The sequence below is a fragment of the Oncorhynchus kisutch genome, linkage group LG21 (genome assembly GCF_002021735.2).
Source record: "Oncorhynchus kisutch isolate 150728-3 linkage group LG21, Okis_V2, whole genome shotgun sequence".
In the NCBI taxonomy this organism is placed as follows: domain Eukaryota; kingdom Metazoa; phylum Chordata; class Actinopteri; order Salmoniformes; family Salmonidae; genus Oncorhynchus; species Oncorhynchus kisutch.
In genome coordinates this window covers 14,012,932-14,037,472 of record NC_034194.2, presented here as the reverse complement: position 1 = coordinate 14,037,472, position 24,541 = coordinate 14,012,932, and the positions used below count along the sequence as shown (strand labels likewise).

At 43.2% G+C, this 24,541-nt stretch overlaps 1 protein-coding gene across 4 annotated transcripts in view; it reads left to right on the top strand.

Annotated features, from left to right (window-relative positions):
* The window catches only part of LOC109866733 (ephrin type-A receptor 7), a 75,763-nt gene extending 52,221 nt beyond the window's left edge, over window positions 1-23,542 (top strand). Inside the window, exons 6-17 of one of the 4 annotated variants that reach the window (XM_031800709.1) lie at window positions 4,193-4,317; window positions 7,151-7,319; window positions 8,012-8,123; window positions 9,099-9,154; window positions 11,165-11,290; window positions 11,746-11,931; window positions 13,634-13,695; window positions 14,083-14,292; window positions 14,614-14,763; window positions 16,327-16,520; window positions 17,279-17,434; window positions 17,699-23,542. In XM_031800709.1, the coding sequence (XP_031656569.1) occupies window positions 4,193-4,317; window positions 7,151-7,319; window positions 8,012-8,123; window positions 9,099-9,154; window positions 11,165-11,290; window positions 11,746-11,931; window positions 13,634-13,695; window positions 14,083-14,292; window positions 14,614-14,763; window positions 16,327-16,520; window positions 17,279-17,434; window positions 17,699-17,813 (1,661 nt within the window). In that variant the 3' untranslated portion in view covers window positions 17,814-23,542. The remainder of the gene's footprint in view (window positions 1-4,192; window positions 4,318-7,150; window positions 7,320-8,011; window positions 8,124-9,098; window positions 9,155-11,164; window positions 11,291-11,745; window positions 11,932-13,633; window positions 13,696-14,082; window positions 14,293-14,613; window positions 14,764-16,326; window positions 16,521-17,278; window positions 17,435-17,698) is intronic. The other 3 variants (XM_031800713.1, XM_031800711.1, XM_031800710.1) reach the window with 3 other exon arrangements.
* Window positions 23,543-24,541: the final 999 nt, after the last annotated feature.

The following is a 24,541-nucleotide window of genomic DNA, read 5'->3' as shown; positions in this document are numbered from 1 at the left end:
TAATCCAGCAGCAGTCATTAGCGGGGAGGGCATCTTAAAACAAATCTGGGGTCAGGCCGTGTTAGGGCAAAGAGAGCGCCGAGAGCTCCTCTCCCACCGGGTCACTGAGCAGCATGACACAGAAACATCAGCACTTTATCTACTTTTAGCTCCAACACCAACCTTCCTTCCCACACAATTAGGGCTCTTTCCTCCCCTCCTTCCTATGAGGAATTCCTTTGCCATCTCCTCTTATAGGATATAGGATATACTTTATATCCGGGGTACTCAACTACTATTTTAAAAGGTCCGTTCACACATTTTTCTCAGATGTCAAAGGTTCGGATTAATATTGTTGTTTATCGGCGTAGTAACAAACCCCAACCTCGTGACCCATTTGACCTCAAAATGTTCCCACCCCTCTTGTGGGCTTGGAGAAGATTTGCCATTTTTAAACTCATTCCCGGCAACTCAACACCATGCCATGGGGCAGATAGAACATTTTGCAGTTTTAAAGCAAATTTCCGTCAGTTCTACACATTTTGCCATGTCTTGTGTGTTTTGATACCACGAAATCAATGGGGACCCCTGGGGGTCGAGGTCACTGGATACATAATCTGGCTGTGAAAACGACAATATTTAGATACAGTTGAAGTCGGAAGTTTACGTACACTTAGGTTGGAGTCATTAAAACTCGTTTTTTAACCACTCCACTAGTTTCTTGTTAACCTAACTATAGTTTTGGCAAGTCGTTTAGGATATCTACTTCTTGCAAGACACAAGCAATTTTACCAACAATTGTTTACATACAGATTATTTCACTTATAATTCACTGTATCACTATTCCAGTGGGTCAGAAGTTTACGTACACTAAGTTGATTGTGCCTTTAAACAGCTTGGAAAATTCCCAAAAATGATGTCATGGCATTAGAAGCTTATGATAGGCTAATTGACATCATTTGAGTCAATTGAAGGTGTACGTGTGGATGTATTTCAAGGCCTACCTTCAAACTCAAAATCAAAACAAATCAGCCAAGAACTCAGAATAACAATTGTAGACCTCCACAAGTCTGGTTCATCCTTGGGAGCAATTTCCAAATGCCTGAAGATACCACGTTCATCTGTACAAACAATAGTAAGCCAGTATAAACACCATGGGACCACGCAGCCGTCATACCGCTTAGGAAGGAGACGCGTTCTGTCTCCTAGAGATGAACGTACTTTGGTGCAGAAAGTGCAAACCAATCCCAGAACAACAGCAAAGGTCCTTGTGAAAATTCTGGAGGAAACAGGTACAAAAGTATCTGTATCCACAGTTAAATGAGTCCTATATCAACATTACCTGAAAGGGCGCTCAGCAAGGAAGAATCCCCTGCTCCAAAACCGCCATAAAAAAGCCAGACTACGGTTTGCAACTGCACCTGGGGACAAAGATCTCACTTTTTGGAGAAATGTTCCCTGGTCTGATGAAACAAAAAAAAGAACTGTTTGGCCATAATGCCCATAGTTATGTTTGAAGGAAAAAGCAAGCTGAAGAACACCATCCAAACCGTGAAGCACGGGAGTGGAGGCAACATGTTGTGGGGGTGCTTTGCTGTAGGAGGGACTGGTGCACTTCACAAAATAGATGGCATCATGAGGCAGGAACATTTGGTGGATATATTGAAGCAACATCTCAAGACATCAGTCAGGAAGTTACAGTTTGGTTGCAAATGGGTGTTCCAAATGGACAGTGACCCCAAGAATACTTCCAAAGTTGTGGCAAAATGGCTTAAGGACAACAAAGTAAAGGTATTGGAGTGACCATCACAAAGCCCTGACCTCAATCCCATAGAAAATGTATGTGCAGAACTGAAAAAGCGTGTGCGAGCAAGGTGGCCTACAAACCTGACTCAGTTACACCAGCTCTGTCAGGAGGAATGGGCCAAAATTCACCCAACTTATTGTAGGAAGCTTGTGGAAGGCTACACAAAACGTTTGACCCAAGTTAAACAATTTAAAGGCAATGCTACCAAATACTAATTGAGTATATGTAGACTTTTGACCCACTGGGAATGTTGTTGAAAGAAATAAAAGCTGAAATAAAAAATTCTCTCTCCTATTATTCTGCCATTTCACATTCTTAAAATAAAGTGGTGATCCTAACTGACCTAAAACAGGGAATTTTTACTAGGATTAAATGTCAGGAATTGTGAAAACTGAGTTGAAATGTATTTGGCTAAGGTGTATGGACATTTCTGACAGGTTAAAAATGGCTTTTTGTTGTAACATAACAAGAGGTTAACTGCCGGTTCATTTCAAATTTGAACCTTGTTCAGAAAGTGAAAAGCCCAATTGAGTTCCTAAAAATGTGATTTTTGTGTTTTGTCGGGACCCTCGGTCCATATTGAACCCGTTCTGGGTCCGAATCTGAACTGCGGTCCGCCAGTTGAGCATGGCTGCTCAATATTGTTAGCAATTTAAGCTTGGAAGTAGATGGTCATGCTCTCCTGTCCTTAGTGATGCTCTCAGTGATTCTCTCCAGTGGTTCTCTCCAGTGATTCTCTCCTGTGATTATCTCCCCAGAACAAAGGGACAGGATCTTGTTTTATTACCCAGCACTAGCCTGTGGTTGACCAATTAGAAGTCCTTGCAGTACAACTGGGCCAATGGCCAAATAACAAGTACCCTATTTCAGGCTCACTGTATAGACTAATTCCTGCCATGACTCTGACCCATTGATAAATAATTCCCCATTACAGAAAAAATACACTATTTCCATTGATTGTTAATTCTATTGACTTGTCATCTTCTTGACCTCTTTTCCTCCGTCTCTGGGTTGTGTATTTTCCGACATATTCTTACAATATCAATAACTTAACGTTCAACGAGGACTATTTTCTGTTGAAGTTTCGGAGTTGAACCGCATCGGGGAACCGCAATTTGTGGTTCTGTGAAAATAAAAGCGTCATTTCATTCAGAAGCCAGCTGGCCTTGAGGCACGACTGTGTGGTTGATACTGTAGATGGGAGTAGGGTATCAGCCGTCAATCTGTCCGTCTTCAAGCTCACACCACCAATGAGCAATGCATGTCCCATCTGCACAAATATTGGAATTTAATGTCTTGGGTTTATTATCTTTGCTTAAAGAAAGGCGTCTATGTGTTTACTTCCTCTTGTTTAACTGTGGACATTTATTTTTGTATTTTTTTTTAAATGTGTGAGAATTTCAATATTCAGAGCTGCTACAATGTACAATTACAATCGTAACTTCATAGCTCGTCACACCAGGTGCAGCAACAATACACTGTCTGTGCAGTAGACGTAGTAAAAAATAGACCAACTTTCAGAGTTCATGCCCAGTGCAACAGATAATTACTCAGCTATAAACTAGGTGTCACAAGGTAACAGGTACATTTCTCCGAAATGCTTTTTGAATGCCTCTGCCATGTGGGAGAATAAGTGCTGCCTGTTCCATCCGGAGTATCAACGGAATTAATTCAACTTAATTGTCATTCATAACCCACGTTCCAGTTTTACACTGGTTGAGATAACGCTATCTTCCGCTGTTTCGACAGTAATTGAAATTTCCATTATGAGGTGTAAACATTTTAAAAGTGGCCATGTGAATATTCATCAGAGTGGTGGCAAAGCCACGAGGGCCACAGAAAGACTGTTGTTTAGCAGCTAGTGGAGGAGTGTGTGTGTGTGTGTGTGTGTGTGTGTGTGTGTGTGTGTGTGTGTGTGTGTGTGTGTGTGTGTGTGTGTGTGTGTGTGTGTGTGTGTGTGTGTGTGTGTGTGTGTGTGTGTGTGTGTGTGTGTGGACATGTTTAACTATACTTATGGGGACCCACAAGAATAGTAAACAAACAAAAATTTGACCAAATGGGGACATTTTGTTAGTCCCCACAAGGTCAAGTGCTATTTCTAGGTTTAGGGTTAGGGTAAAGTTTAGATTTAGGTTAAGGGGTTAGGGAATATAGGATTTTGAATGGGACTGAATAGTGTGTCCCTACAAGGTTAGTTTGCAAGACGTGTGGTGTGGTGTGTGTGTGTGTGTGTGTGTGTGTGTGTGTGTGTGTGTGTGTGTGTGTGTGTGTGTGTGTGTGTGACTGTGAGTTTGAGAAAGTAAAATAAGTATACTTAGTTGAGAAAGACTCCAGCACACAGGTGCCACGATGTGAGTTGTGAGTATGTTTGCCCATCACGTATTGACACACGCCTTTTTCCAACAGCTCCCTCCCAAGTCAGTGAAGTCATCAAGGAGAGAGTGCAGCAGCGCAGCATCCAGCTCTCCTGGCAGGAGCCTGAGCAGCCCAATGGGGTCATCACCGAATATGAGATCAAGTACTACGAAAAAGTGAGTGTGTGATGCCCCGCTGAATCCATTAATGTTTGAGAGAGAGAGACAGAGACAGAGACAGAGACAGTCTGTCTGTCTGATTGTGTGTGGCAGCTTTGAACACATACCAACTCTGGCTCTCCTCAACCCTCTCCCCCTATCTCTCTCCTGTTCTTCTTAGTTTCATTTAGCCTACTCTTCATTTTGCATTATATCTGCAAGACGCTGCGAGTAGAATCAGCAGGATTCTGCGAGTGCGTTCCTTTGTCTCAAAATTGAATGAGATGCTCATAAGATTTTAATCAGTCCCTGGTCCTTCACAGCCACCCACACACGCATGCCAGGCAGCACACACTTCTTTGCACTACCTTGCCAGCATTAACAATCTCTTACTGTATCTTCTCTCGCCCCCTCATATATAATAGAGCTCCCGTGTACTTTAACTCTGAACAGATGAGTGAGGAGGTTGATGAGGTTGAGGAGAGTGGGTTTAACACAACAAATCAAAGGGCTAGATTCCATGGCTCCTGAGGTTCCAGACCCTGTTGAGCACGACCTCTCAGGCTGCCAGGAATCAGTCTCCTGTGTCACGTACTGTGGCTGTAGTCTGCCCAGCTGTAAAATTGGAAACAAGCATGACTTCTCTCCTAATAGTCTTTGGCAATCCATTTGGTGTTTTTGCCGACAAAATAATTTACAGATCAACAACAAAATACACAGTACACGCAGTCTGTAGATTCCAGACCGATTCCGAGCCTGGCATCGCAGAGCTTCTTTTCTGCCTATTGGCTTTGATAGAAAGCGTTTACAGCAGTGACTCTCACTCAACTGGTGGTCACAGGAGGATTTTAAGGGGTTGCGGGACTTGTGCAAGTATATATATATATATATATATATACATAAAAGATAGAATAATAAAACACAAAAAAACATTACTTTGCTAGGTAAACGCTGCACCAAAACATTTATTTTGAAAGGATACCGCCGCACCGCTTATTGGTGCAGACTGTACACGTGCAGCGCGTCCGCAGTGCTGAAAAGGCTAGCTACACTCTGACTCGCAGGGTTTCGCGCTGCACACACTCACTGACCAATACAATAATGTCCTCGCCCCACACACACACACTGATCCAATAAAAATGGCACTCTGCCACATTGTTTTGTTTTAAATGTGACACGTCCAATCAGATAATACAGATTTTCTTCAGACAGCTGGCTTGATTGACAGCTAACTATGCAGATGTGTTCTGCAGGCATTGCACGTGTTGATAGTTAGCTGTCACTTAACTCATGTAGGCTAAAATCATGGACAACTTTTTAAAACATGCAGCTCCCACTTCATCTTCTGCTGCTTCCAACAACCTACTCATTCCATGGTTTTTCTTTAGTTGGACTATTTTCTAGAATAATATTTTGTAGAATAATATGGAATCATGTAGTAACCAAAAAAGTGTTAAACAAATCCAAATCTATTTTATATTTGAGATTCTTCAAAGTAGCCACCCTTTGCCTTGATGACAGCTTTTGACTGGTACTGTATATAGAAGACAGGCAGGGTGAGTGTAGACCGCAGTGCGTCCTATGCAATGAGCTGTTAGCTAATGATAGCATGAAACCCTCCAAAATGAAAAAGCATCTGGACACCAAGCATCCAAGCCACAAAGATAAGACAGCTGACTTTTTAAAAAGGAAAATGTCAATATCTGGAGGCCTCACAAGATTCATTGAAGAACGTATGCAAGGTACAAGAAAAAGCACTTCACGCATCATACCTTGTGGCCCAGCGCATTGCTAAGTGCAGAAAAGCCCACACCAGCACAGAGGATCTCATACTCCCTGCTGTGGTTGATATGTGCACTGAAATCGTGGGAGAGTCAGCCGCCAACAAACTTAAAACCACACCCCTATCCAATGACACCACGAGGAGGAGAATCCAGGACATGTCTGATGACGCAATGCACCAGATATCACAGCGCATCAGTGCAAATGACCATTACGCACTGCAGCTTGATGAATCCACAGATGTGGCCAACCATGCAATTCTAATGGTCTATGTCAGTCACGTCTTGGGTAATAACTTCGAGGAGCAGTTCGTTTTTAGTGCTGATTTGCCCACCACCACCACTGCAGAGGATATCTTTAACACAATGGATATGCTCCTGGGCTCCGTGGGATTGGTGTGTCGGTGTGACCACTGATGGGGCAGCTGCCATTACGGGAAAGCAGCAGCAGGTGCTTTATCATGCAGAGGTCCGCTGGCTTTCCAGGGCTAAAGTGTTGGGTCATTTTTGGGTCGTTTTTATGATCTCCGAGTCGGAGTTTCTTTCGGAAAACAAGTCACCTCTGGCTGAACATTTCGATTGTGAGGAATAGCTAGTGCAGGTAGCCTACCTGCCAGATATTTTTGGCCTAGCGTCGTCCGGGTTAGGGAGGGGTTGGCCGGTAGGGATATCCTTGTCTCATCAGTCACCAGCGACTCCTGTGGCGGGTCGGGAGCAGTGCGCGCTAACCAAGGTTGCCAGGTGCACGGTGTTTCCTCTGACACATTGGTGCGGCTGGCTTCCGGGTTGGATGCGCGCTGTGTTAAGAAGCAGTGCGGCTTGGTCGGGTTGTGTATCGGAGGACGCATGACTTTCAACCTTCGTCTCTTCCGAGCCCGTACGGGAGTAGCGATGAGACAAGATAGTAGCTACTAAAACAATTGGATACCACGAAATTGGGGAGAAAACGGGGTAAAATTTAAAAATATATATATACATATGTATGTTACAAAAATGGCTGTATCTTGGTGTCTATGATTGACAGGACTAATTTAACATAACACAAAGCCAATGTCTGTTCCTCTCTAAAGGACCAGAAGGATCGCATCTACTCCACAGTGAAGTCCAGGTCCACGTCAGCCACAGTGAACAACCTGAAGCCCAGCACTGCCTACGTGTTCCAGATCCGAGCCTTCACCGCGGCCGGCTACGGCACCTATGGACCCCGGCTGGAGGTCACCACCAAGGAGGAGGCCTCAGGTACCAGCAGAACACATGCATGGGCGTGCACACACGAAAGGCACGCACGGACACACGCATGAGCACACACACACACACACACACTCTATAGAGATGATTAGTGTGTTCAGACCTTCGCCGAGTTACTGCTGATCTCATAGCTCCAATTTTCCCTTTTAGAAATATGCTTGAGGATCGTCCACAAGGAGCAGTAGGTCTCAACTAAAGTGGCAGGGCTCAGAAATCATTGCTGTCCTCTCTCGCTGGTGTTTATATAGCAACTGAACTCACTTGATTTAAAATGCAAGAATTCTCCCAGTAATGCACCGTTTGCACTGACAACAGAAAGTGCCACTGCACCCATTCTTTTGAGCAATTGGTGGTTTGTCAATGCAAATAGTCTAGCAGTTTAATGTGTCTCTGAATGGGAGACAATCCAACCTGAATGTGTCGTTGTTTCAGGAGAAGGGCACCAGCATTACCATCTGGGACTATTAAGCCCACTTTCTGAAACAGTGGAGCCGTGCATGCGGAGGCTAGAAATAGAACTAGACACCCTTGTCTCTGTGGTAAAGGGCGAGAAGGGGGTTATCAGTCTCCCCGCTCACTCCTCATTGGTTCTATTATGCCCTGTAGATTCCAACGTCTGATGTGCTGAAAGTTCACACTGTGTGCCCTTTGTGTGTGTGTGTGTGTGTGTGTCCCTCTCCAAGCAGCCACCATTGTCTCCAGCGAGCAGAATCCCGTCATCATCATCGCGGTGGTGGCCGTGGCGGGGACCATCATCCTGGTCTTCATGGTGTTCGGCTTCATCATTGGGAGAAGGTACGCTCTCGCGGGCCCCATTGACTCTCCGCTGCTGTGAGTCTCTGCTTGTCAATTAGCCTTACTGTCACTCACTGGCCTCCATAGCCGTGGAGTCAGGCCACCACACACCACACGCACCCATCATCTGTGGCATGCTGTGCTAATGGTTTGTGATGCATCATTTTCCCAGTCCTCACACTGTGAAGAAAAACGGACCATATATTTTTTTTGCATGTCTTTTTGTTGTTGTAACGGATCCATTATAGAGACAAGTGTACTCTAAAATGAAAGGTTTTTGCTCATATTTCTGTGTGAGTGAGAGGGTGATGGCGAGTGCGTGTCCGTGTGCGCGTGTGTCCGTTAACCCATGTGTTTGTGTATGTATGTGTGTGCATGTGTTACATCTGTGGTGTTATATACAGTAAATCACTCAGGTAGGATGAAGTACTGTCTGTCAGTGCTTCTTGCCATCTCCTACCAGAGCAACCCTCCTGTGTGTCAGTCACCATTACCGGCATTTCCTGGTGCGCTCCTCCAATGATGCTTCATTACTGTTATGGATAGCATTTCATCACAGCATGCCTTACATGGGGGTAGAGCCTTGTACACATGGAATCTCTATATACATTTGACATATTAACCTGCATGTCAACTATGTGTGGCTTGGATGTTTCCCATCCATCCAATTTTCAGTTTGCCAGCAAACACTATTGTATAGTGCAATTAATTACCTGCTTGAGGGTGCATTCAATACATCAGTGTTGCAAATGAACATTACAAGGAATGCTGATCAGTCTTTTACAGAGAACAGCATGTAGTAGTACCACACGAGGGTACTTTAGTTCAACTTCAGCAGCCACACTCATACCTCTCCGCTGGTACTGTATCTGTATAGACAGTGTCATGGCTGCATTAAGATTCGAGCAAAACAGACTGCCTTCTGCCTCTGCCCAATCAGTTGATTGTGTGTCCCTCTACCTCCCTCCCTGTCAGACACTGTGGCTACAGCAAGGCGGACCAGGAAGGAGACGAGGAGCTGTATTTCCAATGTGAGTCCCTTCTTTCCCCGCCAGCTCACACGCACACATTGAAACACCTCAACTACAGCACGGCCTCGCCGCGACACGGAAAATGGGTCCAACAACAAGGCCCCCCGCGCCGTAATGTTTGATCCCTTTCATTTGATAGGTTTTTATTCGAATGAAAGACGGGAACCCTCGCACGAGCATCTGTTTGCGATTTAATGGACAAATCTGTTGAGATGAGGACATTAGGCCTAGTTCCAAACTGCAAATACATGCGTATGAGATTTGCGAGAGAGCCGTGAGCCAGGGCTGAGCTCAAAGTGATAAGTCTTCATTAAAAATGAAAAACCCCTAACTTTTCAGGCTCTTTCGTATGCTCGGCGTATACTGTTCGTCTCCCGGTGTTCCTTGGCGTAGAGATAGAGATACATTCACTCTATCCTAAGGTTCTCCTTCCACGCTCCTTTAACCGACACACACACACACACACACACACACACACACACACACACACACACCACACCACACCACCCTGTCCTAACGATGCCCCTGGAGATGCAGCCGCAGACATCTGCCCAAGCGAAGCCGTAATGATCTGTTGCTGGAGGCAAACTGACGATTTGGAAACAAAGGTTCAGGGTGTCGGCATGGCCACAGCGGTAGAAAGAGGGCTGTGTTGGCGTTCCACGGTCCTCGGCTGCTAAGTATCTGACAGATCAAGCTGTAGGAAGGCACAGGCCCTCTTGCTAAAAACACTGGGTGATGAAAACACAAACAAGAGCGCTCCGCTGTTGTTGGGCCTAATAGAGGGACTTGCTCTACAATATTAAATGAGGAAACGCTGCCAGGGCGACAGAAGCCAGATAGTGCGTGAATTCAACATGTAGGCTTAATTTGTCCGCGGTGTAGCGCGAGCAGTCGTGATAAGACGTCTCCCTATCAGATCCAGTGACAGCTTGGATGGACGAAGCAATTATAGGAGCGAGTGGAGGGAAATATCAGCTGCCATCGCTGGAGCTCCTAGCTGGAAAACAATGCATAGTGTTTGTTAGTGGATGGGCCAATATGGCTTTCCGGGACGCAAACAGAGGATATTGCAGATTTTTTTCTTCTTCTGCTTGTCGTTATTGAGCCCGGAGCTGATTAGTAATTTAATTATGGTGTTTTGGTGTGTCTGTTCTCTCCTTGTATGTTATTGTCTTCAGCTATATGCATCTCATTAAATAGCTTGTGGTATGGTAGTTGGCAGGTTATGTTGTAATTAGGTGGGGGATTTGATATGAACAAATTAGGTCAGCGGGAACACACTCATGTACCATAACAGTGTAATTTATGAGTGTGGTGTTTAATACATTTCTTTCTCAAACCACGGTCAGCTAAATGCTTATGTTTCTTTGTACTACCCATTTGCCCTACGTGTGCGTGAATAGGTACGAGTCATTCCAGTATCATTGTGTATCTTCGTATTTTACGGCGATACATGATTCGGGAACATGTATTCGTTGTACTGATCTAACTGTGATATAACTGCAGTCACCATTAACCGGGCCGTACGATCCAGGAGGTTAATCAAGCCACAGAAAGGACCGTAGGGAAATAACTTGCATTTATGACGGGCATTACTGTGTATCAGGGTCTGTCTAACAGACTCTTCATTCGCTGGCAGAGCTCGATAGACTGAGCTAGCTCCAAACCCCCTGTTCCATATAGCGGACAACCTTGGCGGGCAACGCTCATTCTGGGCTGCTCAAATCTTTGTTGGTCCTTTTGTGAGGTGGTTGAGAAGAAAATATTAATGACGTTGTCATTTCTATCGGAGGAGAGAAAAAAAAAAGTGGGAAAATAGTAAATGTCTGGTATAAGGGTGTTTGCATAAAAAATAGCTTTTGACACAGGTGCTTTCCATCAGCTGGCTGTTTAGCAATTCCTTCTGAATGGTTGCCGTTGGTTATGGTGTGTCTGACAAGCGCCCGGTCGGCCCGGCATGCTGTATGCATATTTAATCGTAACAGTAATCCCCTTACCTTTCTACAGTTAAATTTCCAGGCACCAAAACATACATTGACCCTGAAACCTACGAGGACCCGAACAGGGCTGTCCATCAATTTGCCAAGGAGCTGGACGCGTCCTGCATTAAGATTGAGCGAGTTATTGGAGCAGGTGAGTCTGGCTGGTGTCTCCCAGCTCTCTCTGTTTAGTCATACCGTACGCTCATACATCACAATGACAGCCACATATTTACACTTTGAATGGGGACACGGTTTATCCTCGCTGTATATTGATAGGGCAATTGCAAAAAGGGGGGGGGGGGGGTTCATTGCAGTTAATGTGTGGGCCTGCATCTTTTTAAAAGGTACGACAATAGCAAAGATGCTTCACGGCTGATGAATTGCTGCCACATCAGTTTTAGAGATGCAGTCAATGAGAGTATCTATATATCCACAGCTTGAGCAGAACAATATGTTATACTCCAATTTATTATCTCCTGCAGCACAGCTGTTTTCTCTGAACATACACTAAGCACTTTGTAAAAAAAAGTGCTCGTTTGCTCCTTTGCTTGTTTTTCTGAAGGTTCATGACCCATGAGTGGTTTTGTCTCTTTGTCCGTCTCACAGGAGAGTTTGGGGAGGTGTGTAGTGGACGGATGAAGCTCCCAGGGAAACGGGACATGTCAGTGGCCATTAAAACCCTGAAGGTGGGCTACTCAGAGAAACAGAGGAGGGACTTCCTGTGTGAGGCCAGCATTATGGGCCAGTTTGACCATCCCAATGTTGTCCATCTGGAGGGAGTGGTGACCAGAGGTAAGGACTGCATTCTCTCTCAAACACACACACGCACACACACACACACACACACCTACAACTGCAGCAAGAAAGTAAAGCAAGTGCACTCAAAGACCATTCTTAATATGTACATACACTATATATACAAAAGTATGTGGACTCCCCTTCAAATTAGTGGATTGGGCTATTTCAGCCACATCCATTGCTGACAGGTGTATACACAGCCATGCAATCTCCATAGACAAACATTGTCAGTAGAATGGCCTTATTGAAGAGCTCAGTGACTTTCAAAATGGCACCCATCAAAGGATGCCACCTTTCCAACAAGTCAGTTTGTCAAATTTGTCAAATTCTTGTGGCTGAATTGGAAGCAAGTCTCCGCAGCAATATATAGTGGAAAGCCTTCCCAGAAGAGTGGAGGCTGTTATAGCATCAAAGGGGGACCTACTCCATATTAATGCCCATGATCTTGGAATGGGATGTTCAACGAGCAGGTGTGCACATACTTTTTTTTTTCTAGACCAAAAGTATTAATAATGGACTTGCTTCCATTCAGCCACAAGCGCATTAGTGAGGTCAGGCACTGATCTTGGCCGATTAGGCCCGGCTCACAGTCTGCATTCCAATTCATCCTAAAGGATGTTTGATGAGGTCAGGGCTCTGTGCATGCCAGTCAAGTTCTTCCACACCAATCCCGACACACCATTTCTGTATGGACCTCGCTTTGTGCATGGGGGCATTGTCATGCTGAAAGAGGAAAAGGCCTTCACCAAACCAAGCACAGAATCGTCTAGAATGTCATTGTATTCTGTAGCATTAAAATGTCCCTTCAAAACAGCCCCAGGCCATTATTCCTCCTCCACCAAACTTTACAGTAGGCACTACGCATAGAGGCAGGTAGTGTTCTCCTGGCATCTACCAAACCTAGATTTGTTCGTTGGACTGCCAGATGGTGAAGCATGATACACCACTTCAGATGTTTCCACTGCTCCAGAGTCCAATAGCAACCTTTACACCCCTCCAGCTGACGCTTGGCATTGCGCATGGTGAACTTAGGCTTGTGTGCGGGTGCTTAGCCATGGAAACCCATTTCATGAAGCTCCCAACAAAAAGTTATTGTGCTGTCTTTGCTTCCAAAGGAAGTTTTACACGCTACTCGATTCAGCACTCGGCGGTCCAGTTCTGTGAGCTTGTGTGGCCTACCACTTTGCTGGCTGAGCCGTTGTTGCTCCTAAATGTTTCCACTTCACAATAATAACACTTACAGTTGACCGGGGCAGATCAGAAATCTGCCCTGCTAGACGAACCGACTTGTTGGAAAGGTGGCATCCTATGACGGTGCCACGTTGAAAGTCACCGATCTCTTCAGTAAGGCCATTCGGCTGCCAATGTTTGTCTATGGAGATTGCATGGCTGCGTGCTCAGTTTTCTACAGCTGTCGGCGACGGGTGTGGCTGAGACAGCCAAATCCGCAAATTTGAAGGGGTGACCCCAAACTTTTGTACATGTAGTGTTTCTGATAAAGTTAGGCTTGCTCCCTGGTTTATATTGTCTCATTTAGACAGCCTAACATAAGGAACAGATATTAACACTTAATTACAAACCAATGAAGGAAATGGTTCAATATAACACTAAAGGCTGAAATGTAATTTAGCAAGCTGTTAATAAACCATTTTTTTTTGTTGTTGTCAAATAATGGATGTGTCACCCTTGTTTTCAGGCAAACCGGTGATGATTGTGATTGAATATATGGAAAACTGCTCGTTAGATGCTTTTCTCAGGGTGAGTACCTTTCAACGTGTTCAATGCTCCCGAGTGGAGCAGCGTCACTGCGTCTCAGTGCAAGAGGCGTCACTATTGTCCCTGGTTTGAATCCAGGCTGTATCATATCCGGCCGTGATTGGGAGTCCCATAGGGCGGCGCCACAACTGGCCCAGCGTCGTTCGGATTTGGCCGGGGTAGCCTGTCACTGTTCTTAACTGACCTGCCTAGTTAAATGAAAGGTTCACTGTAAAAAAAAAAAAAAGTCAACTGCAACTCCCTTACCAGTTATGTGTAATACAGTATGTTCGCATTAAGAGTTCCATATTCTATAAATAATACCACTGCAATGCCTTTGTGAACTGAGCGGATTTTGCTTAGCTGACTGTTTTCCTCTGTTGTGTACAGAAACACGATGGTCAGTTCACAGTGATCCAGTTAGTGGGGATGCTGCGGGGCATAGCAGCGGGGATGAGATATCTCTCCGACATGGGGTATGTCCATCGAGATCTGGCTGCACGAAACGTACTTGTCAACAGCAATCTCGTATGTAAAGTGTCTGACTTCGGCCTGTCAAGAGTGATCGATGACGATCCCGAGGCTGTCTACACAACAACGGTGAGTCAATTAAACCAGCCCCGTATTGCTTTCCCTGCCTAGACTCCCTGAGCTCTCTCTGAACACTCAAATCAAGCCAACAGCCAGTGCATGGGAATGGAGTATAAACTACGCATGCATGCCCATGCATGTCTGGGCCTAGTTATTCAATATGCAAGGCCTGCAGTCTCTTTGGTGAAGTTTTAGCTTTGTACGTTTGGAAGTTTTGCTGACCCTGTGTGCAAAGTTGTAACTCTATTCTAATTGATGTTTTAGGGGAAGATGCAGGATATAATGAATTTGATCTTTACTCCAGCCACTGACCTGCATTTTACTGAACAGGGTGGAAAGATACCTGTTCGATGGACAGCAATGGAAGCCATCCAGTACCGTAAATTCACTTCCGCTAGTGATGTGTGGAGTTATGGCATTGTCATGTGGGAGGTCATGTCCTATGGGGAACGGCCTTACTGGGACATGTCCAATCAAGATGTGAGTTGCTCTGTTACACGAAGTCAATCATTCATAAAAATACATGTCAGGTTTCGCATGTTACTCAGAGACTGGCTATCGTATTACAGAATGGACAGAATTAGCTGAATTCTTAGGACTGATTAAAACGTGAGCCACAATGACTATTTAGAGTTGAATGAGGAGGATTGTTAGGTATTAATTCATTCTGTTTTAATCCGAGATTGATATTCATCGAATGCTTTTATATGATAATATAAAGAAACAGACTGGATACTTGGCATACAAAATGCTCTTTGGACTTCAAAACTGCTCTGAACCTTTATACTGAGTTATGATAATTGAACCTTACTTGTCAGAGTTCAATAATGCCCGAGCTATCTAGTTAGTCATGTAGAACTTTCAGTTTTAGCTGCGGCCGCTGCTTCGTTTCAGGCTAAATTGGAACAGATGAACATTGCAAATCTGTTCACCGTGCTGATCGTAAAAGTGGCTTTAGAAGGGTTTGGTCGCCGATTTGAAAGTCAGTAATGGTGATACTTAAGCGGTAAAAGGGTTTAAGTTGCCGCTGTTTGCAAGTACTTGTCTGAAAGATGCTCCAGTGGTAGTTTTCTCCCGTGGCGAAGTTAAAGATGACATAATCCAGTAGGACAAACAGTCTTCTCCTCAGCAGAAAGACTAAATAGGATTATATTACGCTCAGCTCCTCCTAATGGGAGGCCTGCTGATTGAACAATCAGCTGTTAGAAATGCTAAACATGATTGGTTATGGAAGAAGCGTGCTTGACAGGCATCAACGTCAGAGATTACAGTTCCTCTGTCAAGATGTTGGCAAACAGCTCCTTTGACACTTTTTCTTCCGTAGCTCAGTCTTGTTTGAATAGCCCTGACAAGGAATAACAGATGAACATGTGCAGAAAATAAACAAACTCACATTCCCCGAAATAGAGGAAGAGACGGTTGAGTCTCAAATCAAAGGTGCCCATTGCCCCTAATGTTTAATGTTTAGTTCTCACCCCCTTGACTTTCAACGGACTTTGTTTTTAGCTATTGACAGAGTGAGAATAGATGTAGCTTGAAGATATGCAACTTTGTGTATTTTCATTATTCATTAGACCTGTGTAAATGCAGTCTATTGATGGGACAAAGAGTACAAACAATATGAAGGATGCATCTAAGGGAAAACAGAGCCACTGTTTGCTTAATTAATTACAATCAGGTCTATTTGTATAGTATGACAGGCATGGGCAGGTGTTCTAGAGACCCATCTCTGTATCAGACAGGGCCACTAGATGCTACTCTCAATATATCCTCATTTGGGTCTTGCTACTCTGGGTCCTTGGGTCTCACCGTCATCTTAACAAGCTGAGACTGAGTGATCACATCTGGTTAGGCCTGTTTCTTCTCAAAGCACCACTTCTGTAAATAGGGAACCACACAAGACTTGTACTGACACTTCCTGTTTACAATCATCTTGATTAGAGAATGAAATGGAAATGAACTGTAGTGAATGGTGACTTGTGTTAATGTGGTGGTAATCGTAGTGGTAATAGCCCTTAAAGACTTGTGTTTTGGTTTCCCCAGGTGATAAAGGCCATAGAGGAGGGGTACCGCCTCCCTGCTCCCATGGACTGCCCTCCAGGCCTGCACCAGCTAATGCTGGACTGCTGGCAGAAAGACAGGGCCGATCGTCCCAAATTTGATCAAATAGTTGGCATCCTTGATAAGATGATTCGCAATCCCAATACCTTGAAAACCCCGGTGGGAACCTGCACGAGGTAAGGAAAGCTTGTCTCATTAAACCCTGTAACTGAGCACTACACAACTCCAATGGAATAAATTAGCAGCTTCAGTTATAACGTTTGACCAAAGTAGCTGTAATACATATGGAAGTATGTATTGCTTCTTCATATTTCTTTCCTATGGAGCTACATTAGTGGACAATCCAAAGCATCCAGGGGTTGATTTATCCACAGGAGTTCACAGATGAAAGATAAATCCCGGAGAATCAATAAGCCAAAGCAGCTTCCATGGCTTTATGGTCAATAGCAGGGCTTTTAAATCAATCCCTGTAATGAGTTCCTGGGGTTTTTAAGTGCTGTGGGAACTCTGGAACCCTCTGGGACATTTGTCAAATTAATTCTATTTACATTCAGAACACAATCTCCCTGGGTGAGATTGACAGTGTAACCCCCCCCCCCCCCTCCCCCCCAAAAAAACGGTTAGAAAGTGCTTCCATTTTTGAAGGCCATTTTGTGGAGGTTTGAAGTAAAATTACCATCCATATGATGTTGAGAGTTTTTGATAGTTACTTAGCACACACATTTGTTTGAAAAAGAGGATCAGATGGCATTGGCACTTTTGAATTTGACATCGATTGAAATGTGTTAATTTCTTTTTCACATGCAATTTACTGTTACCCCGGGATGTCTTTGGCTGTCTTTTGTGTCTTGCTCCCGGCTCAGTTTGTGTTTGTTATGGGAATGTTTCAGTTTTCGCATGAGACGTTAATGGCTTCCTCTTGCTCATCCAACAGACCGATTAGTCCCCTGTTAGATCAGAGCACACCAGACTTCACTACTTTCCGCTCGGTTGGGGAGTGGCTGGAGGCCATCAAGATGGAGAGATACAGAGACAACTTCACCGCCGCTGGCTACAGCTCACTGGACTCTGTGGCCAGGATGTCAATTGAGTAAGAAACCTGAACTTTAAAACACGTGTGGAGGTCAAATCCAATATAGCCAGTTCGGTCATATAATTATTTTCTCATTCAATATCCTTGGACATGGCAGTATTGCATTTTTATTTCATCATTGTGATTCATAAACAAGCCTGTCATGTTTTCAGATCTATTTCTCCGTTAATGAAATACCTGGTGCTGCTATACGCCACGGGATGTTTTGAGCCTCTCTGTTGTCCACTGCTGTGATTTATCATTGGCCGTCTTGTCTTGCAGGGATGTGATGAGCTTGGGGATCAGTTTAGTGGGCCATCAGAAGAAGATCATGAGCAGCATACAGACTATGAGAGCCCAGATGCTGCATCTCCATGGCACAGGAATCCAGGTGTGATGACAGACTACAGTGCCCCCTGTGGACGGGCTATCTAGAGCAGCACTAAGGCAAAACCTCCCAGGATAATCATTGAAAATCATGTGACGTGAAGTCGTCTCCTATCTGACTATTTTTTTTCCGGATGTTTCGGAATGAAATAATTCCTGTGATCCTTGGCGAAGGATTTTAACCCCTCTTTAGAACGGGTACTAAGGAGAGAATGACAGAATACTACCTGAACATGATGCCGAACTTAAAACGCTCTGAGGAACTCTCAACAACATATCAAATAGAGATGGAGCTTTGGAAAATGAGTTTGTTACGTATTACCTTGTTCTTTTAACCTCGTGAATGATTTTATTTGTGCACCATGAAAATGGATTTCACTTCAAAAAAAGGAAAAAGAAAGAAGATTTCAAACAATTTGTTTACTCCCCTTGCGGTGGTTTTTCAGTATTTTATTTACCAGTTTGTTCATTTTGTTAGTGTCAGGAGCCACAGTGATATGGTGTGGTACGTACAGTAATCTTTCATTTTTATTTTCCCCTTACAATTTTATTTTATTTTTTTCTATTTTGGACTTGACAACAGGGTAAACGCTCCCATCCAAAAGGATGAGTATGGTGGTCTGAACATTTTGGTGGAGACGATTTCGAGGTACTTTGACCAGTTTGTCTTGAGACACTACTGGCTGTTTTAACTGTTTGCAGTGAGTTGTGTTTTTTTCTTCCTGATGTTTTTGAAGTGAACAACGGTATGCTGCACCTCAGAGAAGTGACTTCAGAGATAGTAGTGTTCTCTCGGTCGTTTGAAGCTTACAGGAGTGCTTTGCTCGTACGCATTTGCCTGAACACAGATGCTCCCATTTTGTGATGGAAAATCAGATTTCAAATTTGTATGTCGAGATTTTGAAACAGTATGACGCCAATCATTCAAGTTGATTTGAGATTGATCACAACTTTTATATCTAATATCAAGCATCAAAGTGGCAACATTCTTGACATGTTCATGTTTACCACATGAATCATTTGATCGTATTGTCCAATGTGCTTTCAATCTGAACTATGATTTCCGTCGTTGAATTCAATTCATCAATTGAACGTTTCCACAGACAGATTGTTCTACAGAAGGATTGTATTGAAACTTAATGAGATGACTTGATCCACTGCAAATGGTGTTGCCATTGAAATGCCCCCCCCCAACAAAAAATGTTGCAGCAAATGGCATTTGTTTCGTATTTTAGTGAATACGGTGGTTGAGGGTGAATCTAGGAAATGCTGTGTACGCACTTTCTAGAAGTAATAATGCCTTAAAATGTGTTAGACTAATGTATTGACATTCTTTTTAGGCTATTCAATGGCAATGTTTTTTGCAGTTCAGTGAGACATGTCTTGTGTCTGAATGGAAAGGTTCCCCATTTTCTTTGTGGTATCATTTCATGCAGGTTGACGTTTATTGTTACGAATCTTTCCCTGGAGGCAGAACTGAGCAGTTTCCGCTAGATGGGCCAGCTGCAAAATCCAAATTGGCTATATCGTAAAAATTCATGAAAACAAACATTCGCTTTTTGGTCTTAAATGAAGGGTACGGGTTAGACATTAGGGTTAGCAGTGTGGTTAAAGGAAAGGGGGATACCTAGTCAGTTGTACAACTGAATGCCTTCAACTGGAATGTGTCTTCCGCATTTAACCCAACCCCTCAAGGCTAGGGTTAAGGTTAGAGTTTAGGTTTCAAATCAGGTTTTATGACTTTGTGGTTGTGCAAGCTAGTGACCACCCTGCAGAGCTGCCTCCAAGGCAAGACTCATGAAAGTAAATGCCAACCTGCTCCATTCATCCTGAACTTGAAAATCATGCACACTTGCGTATGTTGAATTTCACGATTGATGCTTGACCAAACAAAGCAATAATTAGTCCAGGTAGAAATGGTCCATCTCAGAGATTTGAAGGTGCTAGGTTTTACAGAAATGCCTGTTGTGCTGGGATAATATACCGGTATACTTAAGTTATCAAATCATTCAATAGTAATGCCACTTACGAAATGGTATCCCCGAATATGCTAATGACTTAATAACAAGGTCACAGTGTATGACTATATTTGGAACATATGGCTGTAACCGTGGGGTGAAATGACATTCAAGCAGCAGAGAGGCACACGCATTAGTCATGACATCATCCTTTCCATTGCACCACACTTCATTTGAAGGCCTTCAGTTTGGCATGAGGTACTTACAGCATCTAATAACCCAATATCATGATATATAGAAAAATCCTGATACTCCTTATTACGATGATCATACTGTGAAAATCACTTACCGTCCCAGCCCTAGCCATTCAGGAGAGCCAGGCAAACAGTATGGGTGATGTAACATGCATAAAAGTGTTTCTATGCTTTTTTCCCCCTTTTTAAAAAAAACTTCCCTGCCCCTTTGTATGCTAATCAGGGCACAGAGATTAGGAATGGGCTCTGCAAAGATGTGCAAAAAAAAAAAGCCAACCTAATGGTGCCATCAGTCTTCACCTTTTACAACAAAATGAATGTTATCATATATGTCTTCAGCAATGTATTATTCTCCGACAAATGGTCGGTTCACTCATTTCTTTCTCATTAAAAGTAAGGAAAATATAGATATTTCCAACTGCAGTTGTGTAAAAAAAAAAAATTGGGGGGGGGGTTTCACAGTATTTTGAACATAGAGTACCAGTCAAAAGTTTGGACACACCTAGTCATTCAAGGGTTTTTCTTTATTTTTACTATTTTCTACATTGTAGAATAATAGTGAAGACATCAAAACTATGGAAAAACACATATGGAATCATGTAGTAACCGAAGAAGTGTTAAATAACAGTTTAGATTTTAGATTCTTCAAAGTAGCCACCCTTTGCCTTTGACAGCGTTGCAGATTCTAGGCATTCTCTCAACCAGCTTCACCTGGAATGCTTTTCTAACAGTCTTGAAGGATTTCCCACATATGCTGAGCACGTGGCTACTTTTCCTTCCCTCTGCGGTCCAACTCATCCCAAACCATCTCAATTGGGTTGAGGTCAGGTGATTGTGGAGGCCAGGTGATCTGATGCAGCACTCCATCACTCTCCTTCTTGGTCAAATAGACCTTACACAGCCTGGATGTGTGTTAGGTCATTGTCTTATTGAAAAACAAATGATAGTCCCACTAAGCCCAAACCAGATGGGATGGTGTATCGCTGCAGAAGGCTGTGGTAGCCATGGTGGTTAAGTGTGCCTTGAATTCTAAATAAATCACAGACAGTTTCACCAGCAAAGCACCCCCGCACCATCACACCTCCTCCTCCATGCTTCATGGTGGATGCCACACATGCTGAGATCATCCATTCACACTACTCTGCGTCTCACAAACACAAAGACGATTGGAACCAAAAATCTCAAATTTGGACTCATCAAGGACACATTTCCACTGGTTGAAAGTTCATTGCTCATGTTTATTGACCCAAACAAGTCTCTTCTTCTTATTGGTGTCCTTTAGTAGTGGTTTCTTTGCAGAAATTCAACCATGAAGGCCTGATTCACGCAGTCTTCTCTGAACAGTTGATGTTGAGATATGTCTGTTACTTGAACTCTGTGCAGCATTTATTTGGGCTGCAATTTCTGAGGCTGGTAACTCTAATGAACATATCCTCTGCAGCAGAGGGTCTCTCTGGTTCTTCCTTTCCTGTGGTGGTCCTCATGAGAGCCAGTTTCATCATAGCGATTGATCGTTTTTGCAACTGCACTTGAAGAAATTTTCAAAGTTCTTGACATTTTCCATATTGACTGACCTTCATGTCTTAAAGTAATGATGGACTGTCTTTTCTCTTTTCTTATTTGACCTGTTCTTGCCATAATAAGGACTTGGTCTTTTACCAAATGGGGCTATGTTCTGTATACCACCCCTACCTTGTCACGACACAGCTGATTGGCTAAAACACATTGCAAAGGAAAGAAATTCCACAAATGAACTTTAACAAGGCACACCTGTTAACCGAAATGCATTCCAGGTGACTACCTCATGAAGCTGGTTGTGAGAATGCCAAGAATGTGCAAAGCTGTCATCAAGGCAAAGGATGGCTGTTTGAAGAAAATATATTTGGATTTGTTTAACTTCTTTGGTTACTACATGATTCCATGTGTTATTTCATAGTTTTGACATCTTCACTATTATTCTACAGTGTAGAAAATAGTCAAAATAAAGAAAAACCCTGGAATGAGTAGGTGTGTCCAAACTTTTGACTGGTACTGTATATGCACCCAATGTTAGAGTATTTGGCTGTAGCTGATGCTGTCTTTGTTCCTGTGGACTCATCATAGATACAGATTTTTAAAGCTGCAGTTTTCCCAATGATTATTTAAGATGCCCTTCAATTTGCCTGTAGAGAATGAAATGGTCTTCGGAAAGCCAACCCTGAAACACCATCATGGACTTTGGCTGCAAGCTTAGCATTTGTAAAGCCATTAGCGATTTTGTCTATTCTTTCCTAGATACATTTCCATTGTGCTCAGTCCAAAGGGACTCACCCCTGTGGTAGGGGGATACCTGGGAATCAGACCTTGCCCAGCCTGCTCTGGGCCCCGTGTCACAGACAGACAGAGCCACTCTTTATCCATACAGCAAAGCTCAGCAATTGGGTCTATGCCAGCCCTTTGAATTGAATACCAGCGCAAAGGCATTCAGTCAGCACAAAACTCCCCAGTTCACAAGGCAGGCAGCAGTCAGTCCTCGTTCTCTGCCCCTCTCCCGTTCTCTCTCTGTCTACTCTCCCCTGCTCTGATCTCAAACAGCGGGCCCCTGGGGGCCTTCACACCTCGGTGCTGGAGGCCCCCCACTCCCCCTTCCCTCTCTCCCTCTGAGTCAGGGGTCCCGTAGAGACAGCAATTTGAGCCAAATTGAGATTAAGACGTGGATACAATCGATCCGCCATACAAATAATCTGTAACCTTCACAGGAAATGTCACCTTTTACTGTTCGCTTTAACTTTTTTTTTTAACCCATTTTGTAGTTGAGGATGTTTTAACTCAATATATGGGTGTGTTATTGTGTTTCAACTAAGTTTTTAAGGCAGTTTGTGTGGCGGGTTTATTGGATTCAAGAATGAGATGTCATAAAAAAAAAATATTGAAGTAGACTGGTTAATATTCTCCATACCTTTTGGACAAACTGAAATTGTGAACGCGCCTTTTGCATAGATGGTGGATAATTCCAAAGAGTTCAGCACTGTTGATGGTGTCAGAGAGATCAGAGATCCCTAGGGAAACTTTTGTATAGGTTCTAACTGTAAAACGTGTACATTTTATTTATGTTGTTGTTGTTGTTGTTTTTGTTTTTTTACACACATTACTCTGTAGTGAGCTCTGAATACATTGAAAATGCACTATATTTTTCTATCTCACTTGCAGATGATTACTGTCACCCAGAAGATTTCAGTTGTACATACCTTCTCATTTAGGACCAAAGACAGCTGATAGGTTTCCCATTTAGAATTGCATTTTGTTTTTATTTTTGCCTTTTAGTTTAATGTACAGTAATACGAATTGTCAATTTATTATTTATTTTTCTGTGATGAGAGTATTGAGAGTATTCATTGGTCAAGAGTATTTTCCCCAAACAGCAGAAGTGTAAAATCATTACTTAGACGATTTCTTGTTAAATAGACGTTTCTTTTTTTTGTTGCTTCGTAACCTTTGTAATAGACTGTACATATATTTTTGGAAATATAATACAATCTCTATAGAAATCCTCTCTCATTGGACTCTTTTCCATCGTAATTAGTGTCATGTCTTTACATAGGATCTCGTTTCATATATCCATCAGCATGCACCATTTTGTAAATCATTAATCAGTGTTCTTTGAATGTTAAAGTAAGAATATGGTCAAACTTGTTTTGATTGAATGTAAACAAATGGAATGCATGACCGTTTCGTGTTTGCATGATGGTGTGTGTGTGATTGTGTGTGTGTTTGCGTGATGTGTGTGTGTGTGTGTGAATGACATGGGTGGGTAAAGTATATATGAAGAAAGACAGCAAGGGATGGTGTCATTAAAAAGACATTACCAGCCCTCCAACCTTGCACAAAAATCTAATTAAGCTCCATCCTGGGGGACTTAGGCTAAACAAAGGAACCTTAAAGGATTTATAAAGATTATATCTCCCATTATTGTAATATTTATTTTATTAAGTTGGTGGAATCTTAACATCTCGTCCCAGAGGCTGATGGAATTCAATCATAAAACATATATCTGTTCCAAATGGCACCTTATTCCCTTCATAGTGCACTACTTTTCACCAGTGCCCATAGGTCTCTGGTCAAAGTAGTGCGCTATATAGCAAATAGGGTGCCATTTAAGACAGATCCATAATGTATGTTTCCAGGGGAGTTTGGCCCCCATCCATGCATTTTTGGGAGAGGAAGAGAGGATCCATGGTTACTCCTCTGTCACCACTAATCCCTACAGTACACTGCAGCCTGCTTATCACCCTGCCATCTAACAGGGATGGGAAAATGTTTACGTATTTTGATATACACAGTAAAGTTGGACTGATTTAATAGGAACACAGAGTGTTCTTCCAGCCTCATGGCTCCTAGTTTGTCAGATTTATGTTAAAGGTATTTTTGCTAGAGGTTGTTTTTCTTTCTCTCACAACTATGGGGACACTGAGTGGTTGCAGGCTGATTGGACATAGCATTCATGCTGAAAACATGCAAACGCCAACAGAACAAGTAAAGAAAAGGAG